The following is a 24,144-nucleotide window of genomic DNA, read 5'->3' on the forward strand; positions in this document are numbered from 1 at the left end:
TAGTTTATATATATATATATATATATATATATAAAATATATAAACAATATGTAAATTTTGCATAAATATTATGAAACATATAAAATGAAATGTAAATTCGAGTCGGAAGGGAAAATCGCAACCTATCTTTACTTGCATTTATCGCTACACTCCTGAGTTATACGATTTAAATTTTGGACCGACCGAGGTGACCTCGTCCAGGTCACGATCAAGGACGCACATGTCACGGCTCCGTCGAGTTGGTCGAAATCGTTGGCAGCTATTTGGCTCGATTTCGTTCACTTTGCGACGCATCGATGCTCGAATTTCCACTCGGACAGCTAACCGGGTTGATAAGTTTCCAGTGCGCATTGTTATTTCTTGTTACTGTCACGAAATTGCAGCATTGTCATAATTATAAATCATTAAAAAAAGATAATCTTACGCTGAGACATACCTCTATTTTTTTAATCTACGTGAATTATTCGTCTATTATAAAATCATTTTACGTTATACACACGCGCTTTCATGTTACTCTAATTTTTATCTTTTAAGATATTTTTCAAGCGACTTCTCTTTGAAAAGTATCTCGCGTAAGAAAAACGGCAATGTATCGCATGTATCGTTTTAATCTCAAAGAAAAAAAAACGCAAGTCTCTCTCGACTTTTGCTGTTGTGTGCTATGAGAGTTTCGTCTAACACAAAGTTCACGTTTTACTACCTTTATATCGATAACTCGCGGCAGGAAATAATGCGTTTGCAAAAATAATATGTGGACTTTTTTGTCAATAAAACAAGCGCTCGAAAAAAACGAAGGCAAATTATAAAACGAACATCTGCCAGAATGAAATACGCGATCGTGTGTTTGCACTACATTCTTTAATTTACATTCGTAATAATGATTTGCATTATACTATAAATAAAATTTATTACATTTAAATTTATATTATATTTAACTTTTGTATCACGTTATATTATATATCGCAGTAAATTAGAATTTTCTACATCCAACGCTCATTAGCGTCAACAAAATCGCGATACCGAACTTTATAGCACGATAGCTTCGAGTTTTGCACGTTTGTGGAATATTGCGAAGCGTAAATCACATGCGCGAAAAGTTAGTTAAGGCACGAACTCGCTCGATCCTTGCTCGTCACGAGACGGTCATCGATTCTATTTCGGCCGACCGGAATCGCTAATCCCCGGGTCCTGGCTATATTTTTCCTCGTGGCATTACGGACGCACGTGTACGCGATAACCCAGTTCCTGAAAGACACCGAAGCGACAAAACTCGCGACGGTAGCTCGAGAAATGAGAAACTTGGCGTTTTGCCCAAATTTTTCAGAATTGGCGGATCGCCGCGAGGGTACGACAAGAGAATACGTAGGTGAGAGAGAACGTGAGGAGAAGTAGTAGACGGAGAAATGCAATTTATTGATACTTCAAAATGTAGATTCCCCGGGAATGTACGCGGGAAATAATAATTTCATATTGACTCCTATTTGCTGCATTGCAATGATTAAAATGGGAACTTTGGGATTATCAGTATATTAATCCGCACAGTATAGCTATGGCATCTGCTTGAATTATTACTCAACTTCTCCGACGTAATGATTTACCAAAAGAGAACGCTCGAATTTTGCTTCAGATCGACGGTGAATAATCTTTCGCGACTATCGGTAAACGAGATCGATTGTCTTCCAAGGAGCATCTTCCGCAACTTCAATCGTCTTCCCGCGAGCTATTTTCTTCTCGGGCCGATTAAATCGAGCATCACTGTCATCAGACTACTAACAAATCGTCAGACGATGAACATGGCGAACTAGAACTCGAGATTAGTTCAGCTAAGCTGCTTTTAATTTCAAGGAATTACTCGAGAGAAAATCATCGAAAAGAATTACGCATATAGATCCTTGAGAGAATTAAAAATTATTAGGACAGTCCAAATCTAGAAGAACCGAACGCATTTGAGAGGCGTGAGAATTAAATGAGAAATAATTATTCAACAGTCTTTTAGAGTTTCATGATTTTTTTTATAAAAAATATCACAGCTATAGGAAAATGACACTACAAATCAAGATCTCCGACGATTGTTAAGTGATTGCTGACTGTTGATCGTTTTTTCAGCACGGAATGTGAAAACGTATTATTAGGAAAATTACCAGGATTTATAAGAACTGAATAACACGTTTAAAGTACATAAGTATTAAGAACGATTGAAAAAGAATAAGAAAAAAAAAGAAGAAAAACACGCAATAGAGAAGAAACTTTATTAGAAAAAATTGAATTGAATTTAGAAGAAATTATTAAAGTTTATTAGACATAATAAATCCGACCAATTCTCAAGCCTGATGTTAACGGAGCAGGTGTATCGAAGGCCAAAATAAGGAGATTCTCCGGAGTATCTCTTGATGCGAACACATTCCGTCCTTGATACTTGAAAAAAATTATTTAACGCGCTCGGAGATTCTCGCATTCGTTTTCACGGTCTTTGTCGACCGCGTAGATCGCCGTCGAATCTTCGCCGAAGAGAGATCTCGGAGGAAGCCGTTCTGGCACATGCTGTTAATCGTTCGATGAGAAACGAACAAGATTTGGTGCCTACCCAGCGTGCGTGAGCGGATCCTCGGGCACGAGGGCGGTGCGCCGAGGAGGTCGTCCTCGACGACGACGATCGCGACGACAAAGACGACAAAGACGACAAAGACGACAGCATCGATGCTACGCTCGCCGGCGCGCGGCGCCATCACCGTCCTACGGGAGCCCTCCGCTTCTGCATCGGTTTCCGCCGCGGCTGCGGCGGCCGCGGTGGCGTCCTCGGCCACCACCGTCTCGGCACCGCCGACGCCGGTGCACCACGGCGGCGCCGGTACCGGCGCCGGCAGCTCGAGCAGCGCCTCCTCCTCGCGTCTCTCCTTGCTCGACACCTGCCACAGGAAGATCAGGCTCTTCGGCGAGCTAGTTGCGTGAGTTTCCTATCCCTCTTCCACCCTAGACTCCGCCCTTCCCTTTTTCCTACCGCAACCCGCAAACGATATCGATATCGTATAGATATGTGCATATGTGCGTGCCGTAACGTGGAATTAGCCCGGTGTAATTAAAGCGCATCTTCTCTATGCGAGATACAAGGGATATATTCGGAAGAATCGAGTGTCCGTAATAATTTGTCGTACTATGCCTGATAAAGCATCGATAGCGTCATAGACGAGTATTGTTGTATTGAGATGACTGTGTTGAGATGACTTGTACGCGATTAGAGACATACGTCATGGACGATGATGAATTTGTATATCTAGGCTGACTTACATCAGCGACTTTTCTTTCTATGCGGAGATGCAGCTTCTTTCCAGGAGCATGTGTGCTTTCTAGAGAGAGATTTGTGCGCGCTTTGGATCGTGTAGACGTGGCTGAACATCGCTGCTATCGTTATTGCATGTAATTGCATTTTTCACTGGCAGCAAGCTGAATGTGCGACGCGGCTGCTGCGTATTGAGCAAGCTCGAGCCGAAAATCTGAAGTTGTTATGTTTAGTCCTCACGTGCAAACAAGGACTCTTTGTGTTAGTTGCGTGCGATACACGTTAATTAAAACTATCGTTTACTTTCTTGATATTTATTATTATATTGGTGCAAAACATTCGTCCTTTTATTTTTGAAGTAAAATAACACTTCTATCTGAGTTTTTCGAAAAAGCAATTGAAAATTTATTTTCTAGTAGAAGCAATGATGACTATTTTAGTTAATAAAAATGCTACGTAATTTTGTATAATTTTGTTTTTAACTTTATTTGAAAAATACATCAAATCTTTTGCACCAGCGTAGTAATAAGATTTTACTATATATTTATTATCTCGTAATTTTTCATATGTTATATGTATATATATTAATAATTATTTTTTATAAAATTTATTGAGTATATGATTTTTTTATGTTAAATATACAGGATGTCTCTTGAATACAGTTCAGATAATAAATTATTTGAAGTAATCTTTCCTTTTGCGAAAGTTTAATTAATCAATGTCTTAACTTTTAATCTTCTGACTTCATTATTAAAAAAATGTATGTGATATTCAGAAGATTCAATAACAGTATACTTAATTTTAATTAATTTTATCTGAAAATTTTTGCTCTTTTAAAAAAAAATTTTGTAAAAAGATTTGATTAAATTCTTATATTACAGTGGAACATTCTATATATTTATTAATATGTAAAATATAGCGCTTTATATTATAATATTATCGTTATTTACTAGCAAAAATGAAATGAAATTTCTATTTTGCATACGATAATAATGCATTGCAACAATCGATTTTTATAATTATTTTCGATTTTTCATCTGAGCCACATTATTTTGCGATTTTTTATTAAAAGATTTCTAATTAAGCGAATGTTAGAAACGTTCTCTATTTTCTTATTTATTATATTACAAATGAGTTCGATTCGTTCTTGAGGGCGTAATGTGAGAGACACAACGTTCGGCTTCGCTGATAAATTGAAGACAAATTGAATAGACTCGGGAAGCGTTGAGAGTAATCGTGCAAATCCGATAATTCGCCGATTTGATTAATGAATTCGCGTCAGTCGATTAAAGACAAAACGCTCTGTCCAATCTGTTCCGGTCAATCTGGGGACCACAAATTAGCGTGTCTGTGAAACGACAATGATGCGTTGTAAAAATGTTCTGTTGATTTTTCCGGAGATTTTTTAAACAACACGACGTATTCGATATCATCTATAATATTATTCTTTATATATTATATTTTAGGATTGGCACATTTTCGTTATTTTAATCTTAAGTCATTTTCTCTGTATAATTCAGTTATTTTAATCTTAAGTCATTTTCTCTGTATAATCAATTCCATAATAAAAAAAACCAATTCTCTCTCTTGTCCCTTTTGCAAATATTCTATTATCATTGTATAACCTGTTTCAAAATCAAATTTAGTTAATTATGGACTCTTCGATTTTTATAATAATAAAATTCCATAAATAAAAATCGATTTCCTCCAATTTGGTTTCGAACAGCGTTACCCATTAATCTCATTTACACACAGGCTGTGTTGTGTTACATGTACATTTACGCCTCTTACACGCGACACCCATGGTTCTGCTTGATTGGCTTAAGCGTACTGAAAGAACTTTCCGAGGTTTGTCTCGGCTGATCGTACGACTGCTTTCTCGTTTTACAGAAAGGCCAGACGAAAGGAGAAGGATGCGGGAACCACGGAGGATCCGAAATTGTACCTGGAGGAGGCTGCTCTCGAAAGGCAGCTACCGGAGCTGGACCTGAGGATGCTCGTGGACCTACCGCCCGGCCTGGATTACAACGAATGGCTGGCATCGCATACCCTCGCATTGTTCGACCATATTAATCTCGTCTATGGCACAATATCTGAGTTTTGCACTATGACGGGTTGTCCCGACATGACCGGTCCTGGCTTAAGGTACGTATCTCCTTGCCCGAGGAGTTTCAAGCTCCATAGAAGTTATTACGGATCAATAACAATCGATCGATTTGTGACAAATGATTTATCATTTCAGAACGTATCTATGGTTCGACGAAAAGGGAAAGAAAACGAGGGTTGCGGCGCCACAATACATAGACTATGTTATGACATTTACGCAACGCACCGTTAGCGACGAAACTATATTCCCTACAAAATATGGTAAGGTGTTCTCTTTAATGTTACATATTTAATTCGTAATGTCTGGAATATATTTCAATATAATTAATTAATAAACGTTACACTTTCATTTTAATAATTATTGATTTCATTTGTAATTACGTTACATGATCGTAGTCCAAGAGCAATGTTTGCGACGATGTTAATTTCCACTGTTTTTCAGCAAACGAGTTCCCGAGCTCGTTCGAGTCGATAGTGCGTAAGATCCTGCGGCTACTGTACCACGTAGTGGCACACATCTACCACTGCCACTTCAGGGAGGTGGCGCTTTTGGGGTTGCACGCTCACCTCAATTGTGTATTCGCCCACCTCACGCTCCTTAATCAACGCTTCAACCTTATAGACCCCAAGGAGACGGAGATCCTGGGGGACTTAGAAGCCGCCCTCTTGGGTAAGTTTTATACGCTATCACCGCAACCATCGTTGCGACCATTGTTACCACCGATGCGGTATTGATCGATGCCGATTATGCAATGCCGGCAAGAGATCCGAGACTGGATTGCACGTTTTGAATAGTGGACTTTTTTTTCTTGACGATCAATAAGTCTCAGGGAACGTTACTATAACTCTTTTCGTTATTATAATTTTTCATTGAAACAAGCACGATTGAATTAAATCGAGGCTCAGATTAAACTAGAGAGTATTTATTTATAAAAGGAATAGAAGCTATGTATGGAAGTGCTTTTGATATTTCTGCATTATTCGTTATCGACAACGGTAGAGTTCGACGTCAATACACGAACTTGCAGAGAGAAGACTCCCTTGTTAGTTACAGATCAATTGCGCGATTAAGGAACGAACTCAATTATACGGCGCATTATATAAGTGTATGTTTAGTCGACTACGTTATATGATCCGAAGAGATATATGCTCGATTCTATGCTATTGATCCCTCCTTTGGTTGTTTGCTTGCAGGTGACTCGACATCCGCGCCTTCGCAGACCTTAGCCATCCAGGAGACTCCGACCACTACGAACACTAGCAGTACCACCTAGATCGCTGCGATGCGTTATAGTGAACGAGCAGAGGTTGCAGTTCCTGAGACTAGGTGACGATAGATGACGATACGTTCGTTCATTCGATTTCTTTTTTGTCTCCTTTTTTTCTTTTTGTAGATTACATGCGAAAAATAACGTATATTGCGATATGATCGGCTGGTAAGAATGAAAAGAAGTACGAAAGAGTGAGAGAAAGAGAATGAAAGAGTGCGAGAGAGATTGAGAGAAAGCAGTGATTCTGTAAAAACAAGAAAAAAGATACCAGTAGTACCTGTACATAGCAAAGTGTGAACAACTACATAATGTAATTAGGTTCCTCTGTTTGTTGTTTGTGAGATTGTACATAATTTATTAAATGGTAAGATACATGAGGAAGGAAAAGAGAGAGAAAGAACGAAAGAAAGAAGATGAAAGAGAGCGAGAGCGAACGAGAGAATGCGCAAGTGACAAAGAACGAACATTGATTATTATTGACAAAGCTAGTTGCTATAAGAGATAATTTGTTCTGTAAAAAATGATACAATAATATTGTAAAGTTAAAATAATACCAAATATATACCTGGTGTTAAGGCATGTGTTGTTGGTCATGAATTGAAAGTGCGTCACACAGAAATGCAAAATTCCTCGGAATTGGGATCTCAGATTCACGAAAATCCTTCGAGTCTTTAGTTAAATTACTAAAACTCAAATCTTTAAGAGTCTCCAATTTTCGCTTATGAGAGCTCAAGTGCAAGCAGTGGTTGGCGCATGAACGTGCTTCACCTCCACGATCCTGATTGCAGCGCAAACATTTGCGATCTCCCTCAGGAATAAACCCATCGCCTCGGCTATCGGTTCGCAGAGATCCCTCAATGACGTCGCAATATTGTAGAACAGGATCAATACCGGTTGCACAAGAGCGTTGAACAGAATAGACAGCAGTGGTTTTACAAAGTAATCCGCTATTAATTGAAGTATCCCCACTGTCAACGGCCGGATCACGCTGTAAAGCACGAAGCGTAGAAGCTGCAGAAAAAAGGCTGTGACGAAGGCGATACCGATGTGAATTGTGCCAAAGATCTCCGCCCAAAATCGAGTTGCCGCCTGATCGGTCTTTTCGGCACATTTGTCCGTAATTAGTACAGGATGGCAATCGGTTGTTCGATAATATCTGCGAAAAGTATTACATCCGAGTGATTATATCGTTTCTTTGATCTTTTAGCTATAATGAATTCAAAAATTTAAATTAATCTAAATATTAAAACGAATTTGCGAGAGAGAATTTGCAAATTGAAGCAAATTGGAGAACATCCTTTATGTTCAAGAAATATTTTCGTCGAATGGTTAATACCTACGCGGAATTTCCATGATCAAAATAATAGATCTCGATCTTTTCCGCTATTTCTTCTCTCTTGAATTTCGTTTTCATTGGATATTTAGGTTTCGGTTTGACAATGTCCTTGGCATTCTTACTCGGTATCCCTTCCGATAGTTCTTTGTGGGAGATAAAAGATTGAAATTCATGAGGTGACTGCAACACGTCGATGCGCTGTTTTGATGCGTCGTTTACACATATCTTGGCATAATGAGGACATTGTATTTGTTTTAGCTTTATCTCATATATCTTGTCTTTTTTGCCGTTTCTCGGCCGTTTCCAGCCTAAACGGCTCCAGAACGGACGCGATTGCGGTTTATCTGAAAAATGCAACTATCATTACTATTTTCGGTACATCTTGATGGCGTTTCTATGTACCTTCCTTGAGTTTCACAGGCAGAACATAGCCATTTCTGTAATGATAAATCTGCTTTAAGAAATAGATCGACTAACAAGATAAGATACATAGGTGCAATGGGCGGATATTACATTTTATGGCTATGACAGAGGCACGGGAAACTCGATTGAATTTGCATTGCAGGTGGTTGGCTTCTCGATTTTTTCCGAAGTGATTGTCGATCCAGTCTTCCTGGAACTGTGGATGGGATATCAGCTGATGCTACGCAGTAAGTTGCAATTAGCGATATATCGGAACGCTTGCAATCCGTTTCTGCAAAATATATATAGAATAATTTAACAAAAATAAAAATAATTAAAATAGACTTTGCGCAAGATGAATTGAAACAATGTATTAATTTAGACCTTATCCAAGGTATTAATAGACTCCTTTCTATGCATTGATATTTTTGATAAAAAAATTGACTATTTGACTAAAAAATCTGCTGTCAAAAAAATATTTGGTGTGATTTTGGAACACTTTGTATAATACATATAGTTTGCTTTCGTGGAACGTTTGAAGAATATGTGGCAATATGCCTTTGGGTTTTTCAACAGTGTCGATTCTCTTATCGACCATTTCGGTGCAGATCACATTTATATCGGAATTTATGGCCGAGGTAGCGTCATCCGAACGCAAGGATGTTAAATTGGAAGGTTCCGTCGTGTCAGCGCAGGAACAGTCTTCTTCGGTAACCATGTTAAACGCATTCCCTTATGATCAAACAGATAAAAAATTAAAATAACATCAATGTCAAATATAACGCAAACCAAACTGCAACATAAACTTGGAACAAAAACGATAACAAAAGCGACCTGCAGTCATATATACCATGGTGTAAGAAAACATCGTATTTTATTATATCATGAATTATGATACATTCCGTATTCAAATTTTTATTCTCGATTATGTTTTCGGTATGTAATTTGTACGGAAATTTGTATGTAAATGTTACAGATATTAGTCATGATAATTAATATTAAAAATTAAGATACAAAGATCAAATCCAATAAAATTTTTTAAAGAAAAATTTACTGTAGATTATTGAAACCATTCACAATGAAAAAAAACGATGTTTATACGTTTAATTTTTTTCCTATAAAAATACATACAAAAAAATAAATAATTATACCAAACAATTTTTTTATCGATTGAATCGATTGAAAATCGATTGTAGAACGTTATTCTGAGAATTACTTGCAATCAAAAAAATTTTTTTTATTTATCATAGTTGCGGGAAAGATGAAAAAAGAAAAAAAGAAAATATATAAAGCACAATTTAATTTTGCTTTCAAGAAAAAAGCAGAACACATGTATACAACTTTGCTTCAAATTGAGTTTTTCTCGAGTGAAGTATTAGACATATTAAACTTTTATTTACATCGAACAGAGTTGGAAGCAAAATAGGACGATTATCACTTAAAAAGATAATAGGACGCATCATTATCATGTATATATTATGTTATAATTCATCAAAAATTTAACAGCAAACATTCAAACATTCAATGTATGTATGTTACATATATTTTTCATATTACCTCGCAAATCACAGTAACGATAAAGATGTCGCATCATGAATTATAATCTTTATATCTATGAATTCATTCATCTGTTCTTTTCTTTTCTTATAAGATATATTTTGTATAATCTTAAAATTATTTTTATAGAGCTTAAGAAAATGTAGCGATGTAAGAAACGTGCATGTGTTAATAACATTCATTATGACTGCATGTATATTTTTCGGCTGTAAAAACGTATTATTTGTATGTCGTATCATTTCGGTTACTTAACGACGCATTGGTACTCATGATTTGCGAAGATGGAAATCGATAATAATATATGGAAATCGGTAATAATTTACACAAAAATCTGAACATTATGTCAATTATCGCGTTTCATTTAATATATATAAATAAATGCGAAAATTGTTATGTGTCCATATTATTCATCTTGTGTGAAATTCAATCAAATTATATTGATTTTGATCCTGATCTTCAAATATTACACAATACAGAAGATTAATACAGCTTACTTCGACGATTAGAGCTTCCGTGTAGGAAATAATCACAACACAGCAGTTAATAAAATATATCAATGCTATTGTTTGCTACTAATCTCAGTTAGACTAGATTGAGAAATAAAAGTAATTAATGTAACAATCGAATCGAGTCGTCCGACGCGAAGTAATCCTTTTAACATAATTGTCTGATATACAAATAATATTATAATATAATTAGTTATATGTCTTCTATGTATATTGGTATATTTATAATATTTATACACGTATCTTTTGCTAACACATTGACATGGAGTACTCGTCGTTTTGCAGTAATCATGCGATTGCTATGTCAAGTATATCCATATTAAAACTATCTGTGTTTTTCAACATTTTGTACACACGAATGTTTTTCATCGTTCTGTACAAGAAGTTATTAAAGATGAAAATTCGTATTAACTAATACAACCGTTAAAAATCGAATCTAGATATTAAACTTATATCAATGATCTCGAAGACTTGCTTGAATTATATAACGTCCTTATGCTAGAATCAATACTCAACTAAAATAAAGTAAAATACTTATTTATAGATTAAAGTGGATAACATTTACATACAAATAAATCATTACTGAATTTTTTTATAATTGAAAAAAAAATTTCGTCGATCAAACACATCATGTGCGATATTTCCTTTAGCATATTCTTACGCGTATTTAAGATAATTACATATACTAAATATATATTTATACTTATTAATTATAAATCAAAGCTATACTGTGCAACCTTTGATCGATTTATTTATATGTATATGCATTTATCGAAATCAAGAGTCATCACATTAAAATTATTTTCCTAAAAAATAAGAATACTTTACATTTAGAAAAACGTAAAACGTACTTTTCTAAACAATCTATTTTATGCTACACTTACGCAATTTTCATTTCCATGAGCGCATTTAAAAATAATACAATATATTTTTTCTTCATCAATCAACTTATCAAAATATTTGACGAGATATTCTATAAATTGACATTTTCTACATCCTCATCCTTATAAAATGCTACCATTAATTGGAATGTATAAGCAATAATTCTCATTTTTTTCTCTGCAATATAATTTGTACATATAATTTGGAAAAATTATCAGTTAAATAGTAAATTACAATAGACAAGAGAGCATTCTCTGTTATATTTAGTCAATTTAAATAATTTCTTTGATGCATAACGATGCTCTAGACTTACTCTTTGTTTAACATATGAAAAGCGACTTTGTGATCTAAACGTGTTTTTGACAAGATATGCTTCATATATATGTTATAACATAATTCTTAAAAATATTACAAATAATTTGATAATATTAATTTGTAATCGCAAATATCGCATTATTATAAATATTACATTTTAATCGCAACAATAACCAATACAAATAGTAGTATGATCTCAACAAAAATTTGCGATGTCGTGTACACATAAATGCATTTCAAGAAGCATAACATGGCACTTAATTCAGGTAGAGTTTCTTACAAATACGAACAATATAGACTAAACAGTATAAATAGCTATAGTTCTTTTTGGCTATAATAATTCTACCACACAGCATTTGATTTTCTTATGCGTTCTAATTTGCATAATTTATAGCGATGTCACATAGGCCCCATATCTTTATTATTTATTTTACTTTTACACTTTTATATGGAATTTTAAACATTATTTGCATATTTATTTCTTGTCTCTCAATGAATTTTATCATTATGTACATTCATCAATTTTTTCAATTACAAATTATAGAATTCATTGAGAATAAATGCATATAAATATTCTTTGAATATTTTCAATGAGAAATATATACTTCCAATTATTCTGTCGATAATAAAGTAACTATAACCACACATAGTGATTTGTAGATTAAATTACTTATATATAATTATAAATATATAATCACTGAGATAGAGAGAGAGAGAGAAAGAATAATATATACTTTCAAACTCTAAGTGCAAGTTTCTGTTGAATCATTATTAGTTACTATTTATAGATCGCAATATTGAAATCAGATGTGGAATGATCAATAAATGTCAATAAATGAGCACGATTCGATAAATATTTACAATACGCGTTTAATGTAAAGAATAGTTATCCTATAGTTTGGTAGAAAGAAATCTTAATATTAAAGATAAAAATAGGATCATGTATAATTGAAATGATTGAAGAAATTAATAACCCTATGCCCAATTTCTATGTTACAGATTACTTTCCTAATCTTAATTTTTTTTTATGTGTCTCTTTCCATTTATCAATAATCGTAATTTTACAGCTTAAAAAACAATACAGAAACTCATTCAGTATAACATGTATTATATTTGGGCAATGGAGGAATTTGAATGATGATGAAATTTGTGCATTTGTATCGATTAATCATTCATTGATATATTTAAGTAGAATATAGGTGGGATATGCACATTCGCGCAATATAACAGTCTTTTACGACAAATGAGTCGAAAAATTGTTATTTAGCGATTGTTATATAGAGCTACTTAGAGAATATGTGTTCGACGAAATCGTCGTGTATGCATAATTACTGCCATCACTGGAAAGTCACTTACATGTTTGTGGCAACTCTTTGGTAACCCAAGGAGTACGTCAGGCATAGTGATATGGTGTATGTATGTGTGTACAATTAGCGTCGCATGACTGCTTATAGAACTCTAAACGTATTGAAAATTATCTTTTTGCGTGAGCAAAGGTAACTTTTCGATACTTTGTTTGAGATCAAAACTGTGCAACCAGTCCGAGCTAGGTTTTGCCTTCACTCCGCAAAAGCTAAAGTTACAAAAGTCGGCGGCATTCTGTAGGGCACCGCGATGGAACGGATTCCCTTGCTTGAAATGTTTGTAACGACCGGCATTCACACGTTCATTCGTTGTCATTCCCAGGACCATAATCTGTATAAACACATTAAAAATATATTACAATAGTCACAGTAATATAATTCGAAAATCAAAAGTTTTCTCATTTTTGTTAATGATAAACTACAAAATATATAAAAATCATTATAATTGTTATAGTTACAACTAGATAGAAATCTATTTTGTAACATGATTGCACGACTATTGCCAAAGACCCTACCTACCTAAAATTCGAATTATGGCCAAAACGCAAAATTTACAAATTACGATAAAGAGAAAAGTAATTTAATGTCAAAAATTGTACAAAACCAGGGCAAGTCCCCAATCAGCTGACCAGCTCAGCAAAACAGATCTGATTAAATATCTGCATTTGAAATAAGCGCAGAAATCGAGCAAATGATAATAGTCGAGTGAATGCGTCAAGTCGTAATCATATATCGCGATCTAAGTGCAACAGTCAGATCAGTATCTTATCGCAAGGGAATCTGATTCCCTTGTCATGACCTCGAATCTACCAGCTTATTATAAGGAAAATTGTAAATGCTATTGTGAATGTTAAAACTTTATTACAAAATGTGCTCTCTCACTCGTCCAACTCCGGGAACTTTCGTTTGTACCCCGTATCAAGGATATAACATAATAAAATTATATCACCATACCTGATAACATTGACATGCTAACAAAGTTCCGACCCAAAAAAAATGAAGGGATGTGTTGGCTGCTACCCACATCACCCAAGCATCGCAGGTAGCTGCAGCTACTAGATAGTTGTCTGCACTATGACCATTCGTTAAATTTGACCAGCACTCGAATTGCCAATATTGTACACTGGCGAACAAAATAATGATGCATAATCCTAGCACAGACGTCAGAAATCCAAGAAAATACTTATGATTATGTGCACCTGAAAAATTGTAGGATATAATAGCGACTATTCTACTTTAACTATCTTATACTTAATTAATTTTCATATAAAACATGTATAACTTTTATTAATTTTTATAAGTAAGATAGAGAGTAGATAGAGAACAAAATGAATAAAAATAAAAATTTGAGTATCAAAATTTAAATATAGCAGAACTCTATTTATCTGCACTCCATTTATACGAAACAAGCATGTTCAGTTTCAAATATTCGAATTTATAATTGAACTTCTATTATTGAAACTATGGCGCCGTAATTCTGATAACAGGAGTTCGACGTGCTCGAATGCTAGCTTCTCTATTATCAGAACTAATAAGTTCTGGTAAGGAAGAGAGTTAGTGAATTTCTATTATTCGAACCATTCAATTATCGGACTTATAAATGTCTTCTCCTCTATTCAAATAAACGGAGTTCTACAGATATGGCAATTTGATTAGTCAAAAGAATTATTAAAAGAATTATACATAGATCCTATACGGAATATTTGTATTACCATAATTACAATATTTGTATTACCAATGCAATTATTAATCCATGGACAGTGATGATCGAATCGTGCTACACAACGATCACATGTAGCACAATGTTTAGATCTTATAGGTCTTCGAACTAAACAACTACTGCAGAACCATTGCGGCTCAAAACCACCTGATTCAGCCAATTCAATTATGGTCTATAAACAAAGATACACATACATTTGTCGTCCATACATACATACATGAAATATTTTACATGTAAAATAACAAGAGATACATTTAATTTATCCTCGTGAGTAGCCGTAATAATTCCGGGATCACCCCGCCAAGATTGCAAAAAGCATATCCAGAGAGGAACAGATCCACCGACGAATAATAACCATAAATACCATGCTGCATGGATACCTAGCCAGAAAATCCATGTAATGTATATCCACATCTGAAAAAAAAGAAAGAAAAAGAAAAATCATACAGTTTACAATTGACTGTATAAATCAGCAGTGAATCAATAAATGTATTGACGTAATTATTCATTAAAAATGCATAAAGTATATAAATAAGATAATATATTTATAATATATGGATAATAATATTGATAATTTGTAAATTATACTTTATATTTCACTTCTTATATATTTTATATGTTATTAAAATCGCATTTAACTATCTATTGATAAGCATGAGAATTTACAACTTCAAAATTTTCTTAATATTATATAATTAATATTTTAAATATTATATTATTTAAATATTTATTCTCATTACGTGCTACTAATATTTATTTTATCTATTGTATTACTGCAATATTTATGTAATATTAAGTTAACACTGATTTTGAGCTTATCACCTTATCGACAATATTATTTATCACGTTTAACAGCTTATCGGAAATCGCTCATAAACGTTTTCGGTTATCTAGAGAATACGTCTTGAAATTATACTCACCTTGGTTGCAAAATAAATCGACACTGGCAAAACGTGAAACAGCCGTTCGTCGAACACGAAATGGTTCATTAAATACACCGCTACATAAAGAGTGATAAAGGCACCTAGTTTTAATAAATAATCCCATCCACTTTGTAAAACCATACCAATCACATAAAATGCTATAAGCGGCGTAGTGACCATACAATACCAACGAATTTTCTGTAAAAAAAATATATGATAATGAAACAATCACATAGAAGAATTGGAAAAGTCTAGCTTAATCGTTGAAATTCTGTCTTGAAAAATTAACTTGAAAAAATACACAAATATTATAACATACTATGATATATCATCATTACCTTATCTCTACACCATGTTCTCGTACGACCTTGTTTTTCTTTAATCTCATCCCTGATTTTATGTTCTAACCATGTGGCGCTGATATGCGGACCTAGCAGCGTCATTGGCGTCTCATTTCGGAAATTGGGTAGATCTAACGAGGCTCCGTGTTGTACTAAGATAGATATCGCCGTGTTGTTTTTTGCTATAATGGCCCAATGCAAGGCGGTATTACCATACAAATTATCGGTAAGTGAGTGCGATGCACCTAGAGTCAACAACAGTCGTGTTGGATCTAGACTGTAAAAAGAAAGACTTTAAAGTAACCAACATAACATTATTCTATTTGAAAAAACGAGTAACTTGTAGAATAATAATTCGGTACTCTGTGTACCTATTAACTTTATAGGCACTCCACATAAGGGGCGTCATGGCACTTCTATCTGGCATATTTGGATTCACGCCTTTCGCTACCAAATAAGCTACTATAGCCGTATAGCCAAATTGTGCCGCCAGATGTATACAGGAGAAGCCTTCACAATCTCTTAAGGTTGGATCAGCACCTGCCCTCATTAGAATCACAACCGCAGAGAGATGACCCTGTCTAGAAAGACAATTGAAAAATAAATCTCTTTTAAAATTTTTTTTTAAAGCTATCTTATAAATTCACATTAAAAATGGGGGCTGTATGCAAAATTGTAGAAAGCTTAAAATTATTAGCATTGCTGATTTAAAATGATTTATTTCCAAAAAATTTCAATTATTCTCATTAAAACTGTATATCATTCACAGTTTAAATAATATTAATATTTGTTAAAATACTGACCTCGTGGCCCAATGCAATGGTGTGGAGGCCAAATCACCACCAATAGCATCGACTACGGCTCCCTTTGCAATGAGATATTTGACAATATCTTTACGATTATTTATAGCAGCCCAATGCAATAACGTCACATTTTCTGAATCTGGCTGATTCACGTCAGCACCAGCTTCTACCAATTGTGTCACTCGCTCCAATGCCCCATACTGCAAATATATCTCATTCAATCATCTTAAATACATATAATTTGGTAATATGGATTGCGCATTTATAAAATTATATGCGCATTTATTAAACTTACAAGATATAATATAATTTTTTAAAAATATAAATTGAAAAAATAAATACGTTCTTCAATTCGATCACTAACATTACCTGTGTGGCTCTGACAATATCAAAAGAGCTACAATCTTGGGTAGCAGGTCGCACTGGTTCCTGATGAAGGCTGCTGGGGTCATCGGGTTCACCAGTGCCATCGCCCTGGCAGGCAGTCTGCATCTGCAGTGCGTACATGCTATACCAACAAAAGAACATATTATATACTAAGTCTAAAGATTACATTTATAGCGTAGAAAATATTAATGCAAGAGATATATTAAGTTGAATAAAAGTTGTTACACAATTTTGAAGTAATTTATATTTATACAAATAACCACTGTTAGCATTAATGCATATTTTCTTATCTAGAAACCAGTTTTCTAATTTGTCTTTTAAAAAATTTCAGATCTCAAATAAAAACAAAATTTAATAAAAAAAATACCTGAATAGAAAACAAAATAACAATAAATAAATAAAATAAAAAAGTTATAGTACCAATTTAATAATGTAAATATTGAAATTTTGTTCTAGATTGTAATTTTAATGATATGAATTTCTAATATGATAACAACTACTTAATCACAATTAATATTGAACATTAATGCAATTCATACAATTTATTATTCATCTTACTAGACAAAAAACTAAATATATAATTTTCTATCTGGAGCTATATCAAAAAATTGATATCCTTGAATCTTAAATAAATTGTTTTTCCTTGACACATAATATACTATTTTATATTCATGTCATAGACTAATGTTGTATGTGCTACAGTATATATAAATCACACTAAATCATATATATGTAAAGGCTACTATAGGTCATACTCTTTCCAACTATACATTGTCTATATACAGAATACCTAAGAGAACACATTGAATCTGTTTATTTTGTTTTGCTTTTAAATTATGAATGAAGTGAATACATGCATATAAAATATATGTACATATTTATACTTTGAAAAAAAGAAAAAAACTTTTATAAGTGTTTCTTTTAGCTGTTACATAAGTTTTTACACTTAAGACAAACTAGCATTAAGAGGAAAAAAAGAAAAAAATATATACGTTAGTTTAATATATTGCATCTAAAGAAAATGCTAGCTCAGTTTGTAATGAGAATTAATGAAATAAAAATATCTGTAATTTAGAATCAAGATTAGATAGTATATAGGTTATAAACTTTTTGTATCATAAATTCATTTCTGATGTTATGTCCACATGTTATAAAATCCTGCATATAAAACAGATATTCATTAAATATCAATTATAGCAGTTTCTAAAAAAATTGTTTTTTGGATTTAATTAATTTTTTAATGGCTTCACAGAAACATACAGAATGTAATTAATTTATTTTCTTGAATTGTAATCTAAAGACAGATTCTACATAACAACTTTGTTAATCTTGCAACACTTGCAATTTTGCTCCACATGATATCTTGATTATAAAATCCAAGTAATAGTAATAGTAATACATTTTTATTTATTATCTGCATCACGAACTTTTTGCTATTTCAGATTGTAAGATAATTTAAATAGATAACTATACAAGATAAACAAGAAGCGATAGCTATTTTTTCACTTAAACGAATCAGAATTCTAAACGCAAGATATACACCCCTTTCTTCTTCAACGTATTTTGGAGCTCGACACGGCGCGACTCACCCTCGGATCTCGTCCTCGACACGTTCTTGTTCCCCCAACAAATGGAGGGAGACGGAAAAATCGAAAAGCACTTGCCATACATTCGCAGATCGATCTTCGGAATGCGCACAAAAATAAATCGCTTCACATACACATAGGTACATACATATAAGGAGAAACAGCCCCGGCTCACCTCGATCACGGTGTTTATGCGTTGTTAATGCGTAATGCACATAGTAGCGGACGATCACGGCTGCGTTCTCGATCGAATCCCTGGTGACGCGAGGCAAATAGTTTTAAGAGACGAACGGTATCGTATTGCACCAAGAAGTGGGACACCGGCATATCACACAAGCGCACACATTCACGTACGATGGCTGAGCCGTCGGGGTTGACTTCGGTACGACACCCTCGGTCACGTGATTATTCCTTTTTCAGCTCGCCGTTGGACTTCGATGATTTCGGCGAATGTTGCGAGTACCAACAAGTATCGAACGATCACTATCACTTCCCGTTTCAGATCGTCACGGCGATCATCCGCTCCAGCATCGTCGCATTTTTTACGTACACGACGATCAGCGATGATGAGCCGGATGGACGATATCGACCGCAAATTGACGCAAATAACGCAGTACCGCTCGCGCCTTGTTCGGTCGGCAAGGTCGGTAATCATTCGGCAAGAACCGGCAGATGAACTCTAAAAAATGTCAGTGGAGACATCTATGAGCAGATAAGTGTAAAATAATGTCATAATGTAATAATAAATGTAATAATAAATAGACTGACCACCGACGAGATATTATTAAAGACCGTCAACCCTGGGCAAATTTTCGGCAGTATAAAAAGGATTCGGAGGTAATTGAAGAACGCTGACATTATCGACAATTGATATAAATTTGCTATTATTAACATAAATATTTGGCTTATGCATTATTAAATTCATGATTTTTTATTATATAAATGTTCCATAAATAAATGTACATACTTGTAAAGCTATAATTTCCTTATATTGCAGAAAAATTATAATTTTTTCTCTGCAATTATCATTTCTGTTGATAAATCAAACTTTGACGATAACACTGAAATCACAATTTTAAAGAAAAATCGAGTATTATTGAGTTCTAAATTCATAAGTGTTCATAAATTTATCTATTAAACTAATAAATCATAAAATTAATACAATATTATCAATTTTTAACTCTTAATCACTTCAATATTCTCAAGGACGCGAATTTCCGTAAGAATGTCGATCTTTAATAATATCTCATCGGTGGACTGACCGATCAATGATCAACGACGTCAGATCCGAACTATATTATCGTTGGCCATCGTTGCACGTGTCAACTAGTGCCAACGTGTGCACGCCTTGTTTGAAATTCGTGGCGGTGAGAAGTGAGGTTAAAATCTATTAATTTGGAACACCTTTCGAAGGGATTATCATGGAAATCGAGTCTATTAAGAAGAATCGTCTTAAAATGAAATTGAAAGATAATGCCATGAGCACGAATAAGGACCATAAAGACGAAACTCAGATACAAATACGTTTTATAACTAAGCAGCAGCAGTAAGAATTTATTCTTTCCTTTTAGTGTTAGACATTTGTTCACAGTTTATTATTTTTTATTTTAACAATTCTAGATTTGCGGTACCAGATTATCCCTTATCGGTCCATAGCTCGATAATCACCGATGAATTAAACACCCTGGTAAATGAACTTCTGAGAGGTGAGGATGAGATGAGAACGGACTTAATGAAAGTTGCTTTGATATGTTGTATTATCTGTTTCCTTATTTCCTTCTAATTAATTTGCAATTGTTAAATCTAATGTTATGCTTCCTTGTGTGTAAAAAAAAAATATATATATATATATAATTTTTAAATTAATTTCACTTTTATTAAAATTATATAGAATTATCTAATTATGAAAAAACTTCCTGATCATTTTGAAGATTAAATTGATTTTTCACAGAGTCGAATGATATCCAAGACCAAGTGGAGTTTGATTTCCTGATATGCTCACAATTTTTACGTACTTCTTTGATAGAACACATCACTGATAGAGAAATTTCTACAGAGGATGTGATAGATGTAGAATATGTGGAAAAATATCCTTCACCAGAACCAAAGGATTGCCTAATACATGACGATTGGGTATCAGCTGTTGCTGTTTGTGGAAAATGGTTGGTACCTAATAATTGAGACAATTACAAAAACAATTTCAAAACATATTTTGTATCTAATTGGAGTATTAATCTCAAATGATTTTATTTAGGATCTTAACTGGTTCTTATGACAATATGTTACACATTTGGACATTGAAAGGCAAGCATCATCTTGTGATTCCTGGACATGTATCTCCTGTCAGGGCAGTGGCTTGGATATCTCTCAATGATGATAATGCTTCCTTCGTTAGGTAGTTTGTCAAAAAATAACATCAATTTTATATATTTTGAATATTGTATTATATCTATAGTAAACTTCTTTGTTCATACATAGTAAAGTAGGTTCATCAAAATCAATATGAAAACATTCCGTGATATAAGTGAATTTTTAAACATATCAACATATGATAGTTAACAATGATTTTACACACATATATAGCGCATCAATGGACCAAACGTGTATGATATGGAATTGGGATATAACAAAGAATTTTGTGGAATGTATACATATTTGCAAAGGACACAGAAGAAGTATTGAAGCAGTCAGCATTAATTATGATAAAACGTTAATGGCAACTGGTGCTTGGGATAATATGCTATATATTTGGTCAACATGTAAGTATACTAGCATAAGAAATTGAAAATTATTTTTTTCAAATCTCATTATATATATTCTTGAAAAATTATAGTGTCCCATAACTTTCTTATGATTCTTTTATTTTAAAAATATGATCTTAATAAAAAAAAAGGAAAATTAGAATATATGAATATGGAATTTGATAGCAAAAGGTGAAATATTAATTAATAAGACAAATCTTTCTTGCTTTCTTAAGCTACACATGAGGATGACAATGATGGAGAATCCGCGTCGAAAAGAGCAAGATCGGAATACGCAAATAAAACGAAGGTGCAGATTGAATTAATTAAATTATTAAGTTCATCTTATTCTCGATCTAATTGCTTGATAGTCATTCTGATATTGTCAATCGTATTACTAAAATGTTTTCGATGCATTCTTATTAGTAAACGATTAATATTAAAAAATTTATGAAGAAAAGTATTATTGATTGTATTTGTTTTACACGTAGACGCCGAAATGCGCGATGAAAGGACACAAGCAAGCGATCAGCGGGATCGTGTGGTCTGACAAAACGGAAATCATTACAGGCTCATGGGATCACACTATAAAAACTTGGGATACCGAATTAAACGGAATTAAACAGGAAATATATGGTGACAAGTGTTTCTTTGACATTGATTATTCGCCATTGTCGCGTGTTGTGATAGCAGGATCAGCCGATCAACATGTGAGGCTGTATGATCCGAGATCTACAGGTATTTTTTATTGGTTTTTCAAATTTTTTAATCTTTGAAAATCAAAATTATGAATTTTATTGATAAAATTGAATATTAAATTTTAGATTAGAAAAATTTCTCATTGAATTTTCTTAATTTCCTATTAAAATTTAATGTGCATTATGCATTAGCATAAACAAGTATATCAAACTTATTTATTTACTTACGATTAATAATGTATTTCAGAAGGTATGATTGTCAAAGCTAGATTTACCTCTCACACGCAATGGGTGACGTCAGTACGTTGGTCAACCATAGACGAACATCTCTTTATTTCAGGAGGATATGATAATATCGTCAAACTTTGGGACACAAGAAGGTTGTTTGCAGATTAAATATATTAGCAAACTATTCTCAAATACTAGATTAAAAAAAATTTTTGTGAAATTTCATTCGGTTACAAACCTGTTACCTTAATATTAAATTATAGATTTATTACTCGATAAAAATCTTCAAATTAAAATTACAATCGGATATTTATTGCAATAAATTGAAAATCCAAAAGATGATAATGTTATTCAATATAAAGTTTATTAAAATTAACTTTTCCTTTTTAGCCCCAAGGCACCGCTGTTTGATCTCCTAGGACACGAAGACAAAGTCCTCAGCTGCGATTGGTCCAATCCTAAATTGATAATGTCTGGTGGTGCAGACAATACACTGAGGATATTCAAATCCAATCACGTAGAGCATTAATTACAAATATATGAATTACAAATAGAATTTGTTGTATTGTTCTGTTGCTAACAAAACGATCTTCTCCCATTTCATAAGATAAATTTGTCATATTGATAGTTAATAAAATTTAAATTAGAAAATTAACAAAAATAGATTATGCAAAAAGCGTCTCAATCATTTTTTGTGATGACTGTAATTTTTATCCTTCGAGGTTTTTGAGAATCTATTTCTTAGTTTACACTAAATGATGTGCTTTTTTATATTATTGGAAATGAAAATCTATTGACAAGTCCATCGAGAAATCGACTTCATATTCAATCATATAATATCGTATGTGAATATAAAGGCCTGATCGATGGTACGAATATAACAATCCATGTAATAATAAAAAAATAAAATTGAAAATACTAATAGATTAATACTAAAGGATCTCACGAAAACATGCTTCTTTTTTTCTCAGAGCCGCTCTCTCTCCTTTCCTCTTTTCCTGAATTTCTTTCTTCAAGAACTATGTACGCCAGATGGGTGAGGTAAGAGTCGTGTCGCTCGGCATAAATCCCCAAAAACAGATCGTTTATTGATCAAAAATAAGGGATGATAATCGTGACGAATCCGGGAACTCGCTCTTCCCGCGCATCGCGAATTATTTAATTATTTACCAAACCGTTTCTTCATTACTCGTAAGTAACTCTAAAAAGACCACCGATTCAAGTGCACGCCCCTATAGTAGAGACACACATAGGGTGTTACGCGGTAATAATACAGGAGCAGCGGAGAGCGTGCATACTCTCTGCGATAGCGCACGCACATTATTTTCCCTCTTTTTTTTCTTTCTGTACAACTGTGTGTTTTTTGTATGTGTGTATGTCTGTATGTATTCCTTAAGCGTGTGCTGTGTGTAAAATAGGCAGATGACGATTCTTCGAGAGTACTCGTTATCTTCTTTTTTTCTTCTTCGAAGTTACGCACACCTACGTACACACATGCGCACACTCTCTTCCTCTCGCTCGTACACTTTCGTCGGCCCCTCTCTTTTCTATCACTCTCTCTCTTTCTCTTGTCGCACGATTGTTTTTTTAAATCCTTTTTCCTTTTTTCTTTTTTTTTCATTTGTGTTTGCCTGTTTATTCTCGAAGATCCTATCTAAAAAAACCCCCACATTACTATCTTTCTCTCGTTCTCTCTCTCTC

At 33.6% G+C, this 24,144-nt stretch overlaps 4 protein-coding genes across 4 annotated transcripts in view; 2 read left to right on the forward strand and 2 right to left on the reverse strand.

Moving 5' to 3' along the window:
- Nucleotides 1–2,697: 2,697 nt before the first annotated feature.
- LOC105624615 (MOB kinase activator-like 2) lies at nt 2,698–6,657 on the forward strand. The gene is made up of 5 exons (XM_012205972.1): nt 2,698–2,945; nt 5,168–5,422; nt 5,520–5,644; nt 5,826–6,053; nt 6,578–6,657. The coding sequence occupies exons 1-5, from the start codon at nt 2,698–2,700 to the stop codon at nt 6,655–6,657; spliced, it is 936 nt and encodes a 311-aa protein (XP_012061362.1).
- Nucleotides 6,658–7,383: 726 nt separating this feature from the next.
- Nucleotides 7,384–9,110, reverse strand: LOC105624637. Its single transcript, XM_012205994.1, has 5 exons — nt 8,951–9,110; nt 8,504–8,684; nt 8,393–8,427; nt 7,995–8,334; nt 7,384–7,810 (listed from the first exon to the last, which is right to left on the reverse strand). The coding sequence occupies exons 1-5, from the start codon at nt 9,108–9,110 to the stop codon at nt 7,384–7,386; spliced, it is 1,143 nt and encodes a 380-aa protein (XP_012061384.1).
- A 4,000-nt stretch (nt 9,111–13,110) lies between these two features.
- On the reverse strand, nt 13,111–17,310 carry LOC105624616 (palmitoyltransferase ZDHHC17). The gene is made up of 9 exons (XM_012205973.1): nt 17,173–17,310; nt 16,804–17,003; nt 16,372–16,581; nt 15,998–16,292; nt 15,657–15,857; nt 14,989–15,150; nt 14,752–14,908; nt 13,971–14,215; nt 13,111–13,347 (listed from the first exon to the last, which is right to left on the reverse strand). The coding sequence occupies exons 1-9, from the start codon at nt 17,308–17,310 to the stop codon at nt 13,111–13,113; spliced, it is 1,845 nt and encodes a 614-aa protein (XP_012061363.1).
- A 2,887-nt stretch (nt 17,311–20,197) lies between these two features.
- Nucleotides 20,198–24,144, forward strand: part of LOC105624638 (ribosome biogenesis protein WDR12 homolog) — a 5,670-nt gene continuing 1,723 nt past the window's right edge. The window contains exons 1-9 of the mRNA XM_012205995.1: nt 20,198–20,322; nt 20,397–20,482; nt 20,728–20,938; nt 21,031–21,171; nt 21,360–21,535; nt 21,754–21,827; nt 22,009–22,255; nt 22,463–22,595; nt 22,834–22,960. Of these exons, the coding sequence (XP_012061385.1) occupies nt 20,198–20,322; nt 20,397–20,482; nt 20,728–20,938; nt 21,031–21,171; nt 21,360–21,535; nt 21,754–21,827; nt 22,009–22,255; nt 22,463–22,595; nt 22,834–22,960 (1,320 nt within the window). The remainder of the gene's footprint in view (nt 20,323–20,396; nt 20,483–20,727; nt 20,939–21,030; nt 21,172–21,359; nt 21,536–21,753; nt 21,828–22,008; nt 22,256–22,462; nt 22,596–22,833; nt 22,961–24,144) is intronic.

Source organism: Atta cephalotes (genome assembly GCF_000143395.1).
Source record: "Atta cephalotes unplaced genomic scaffold scaffold00083, whole genome shotgun sequence".
Lineage (NCBI taxonomy): Eukaryota > Metazoa > Arthropoda > Insecta > Hymenoptera > Formicidae > Atta > Atta cephalotes.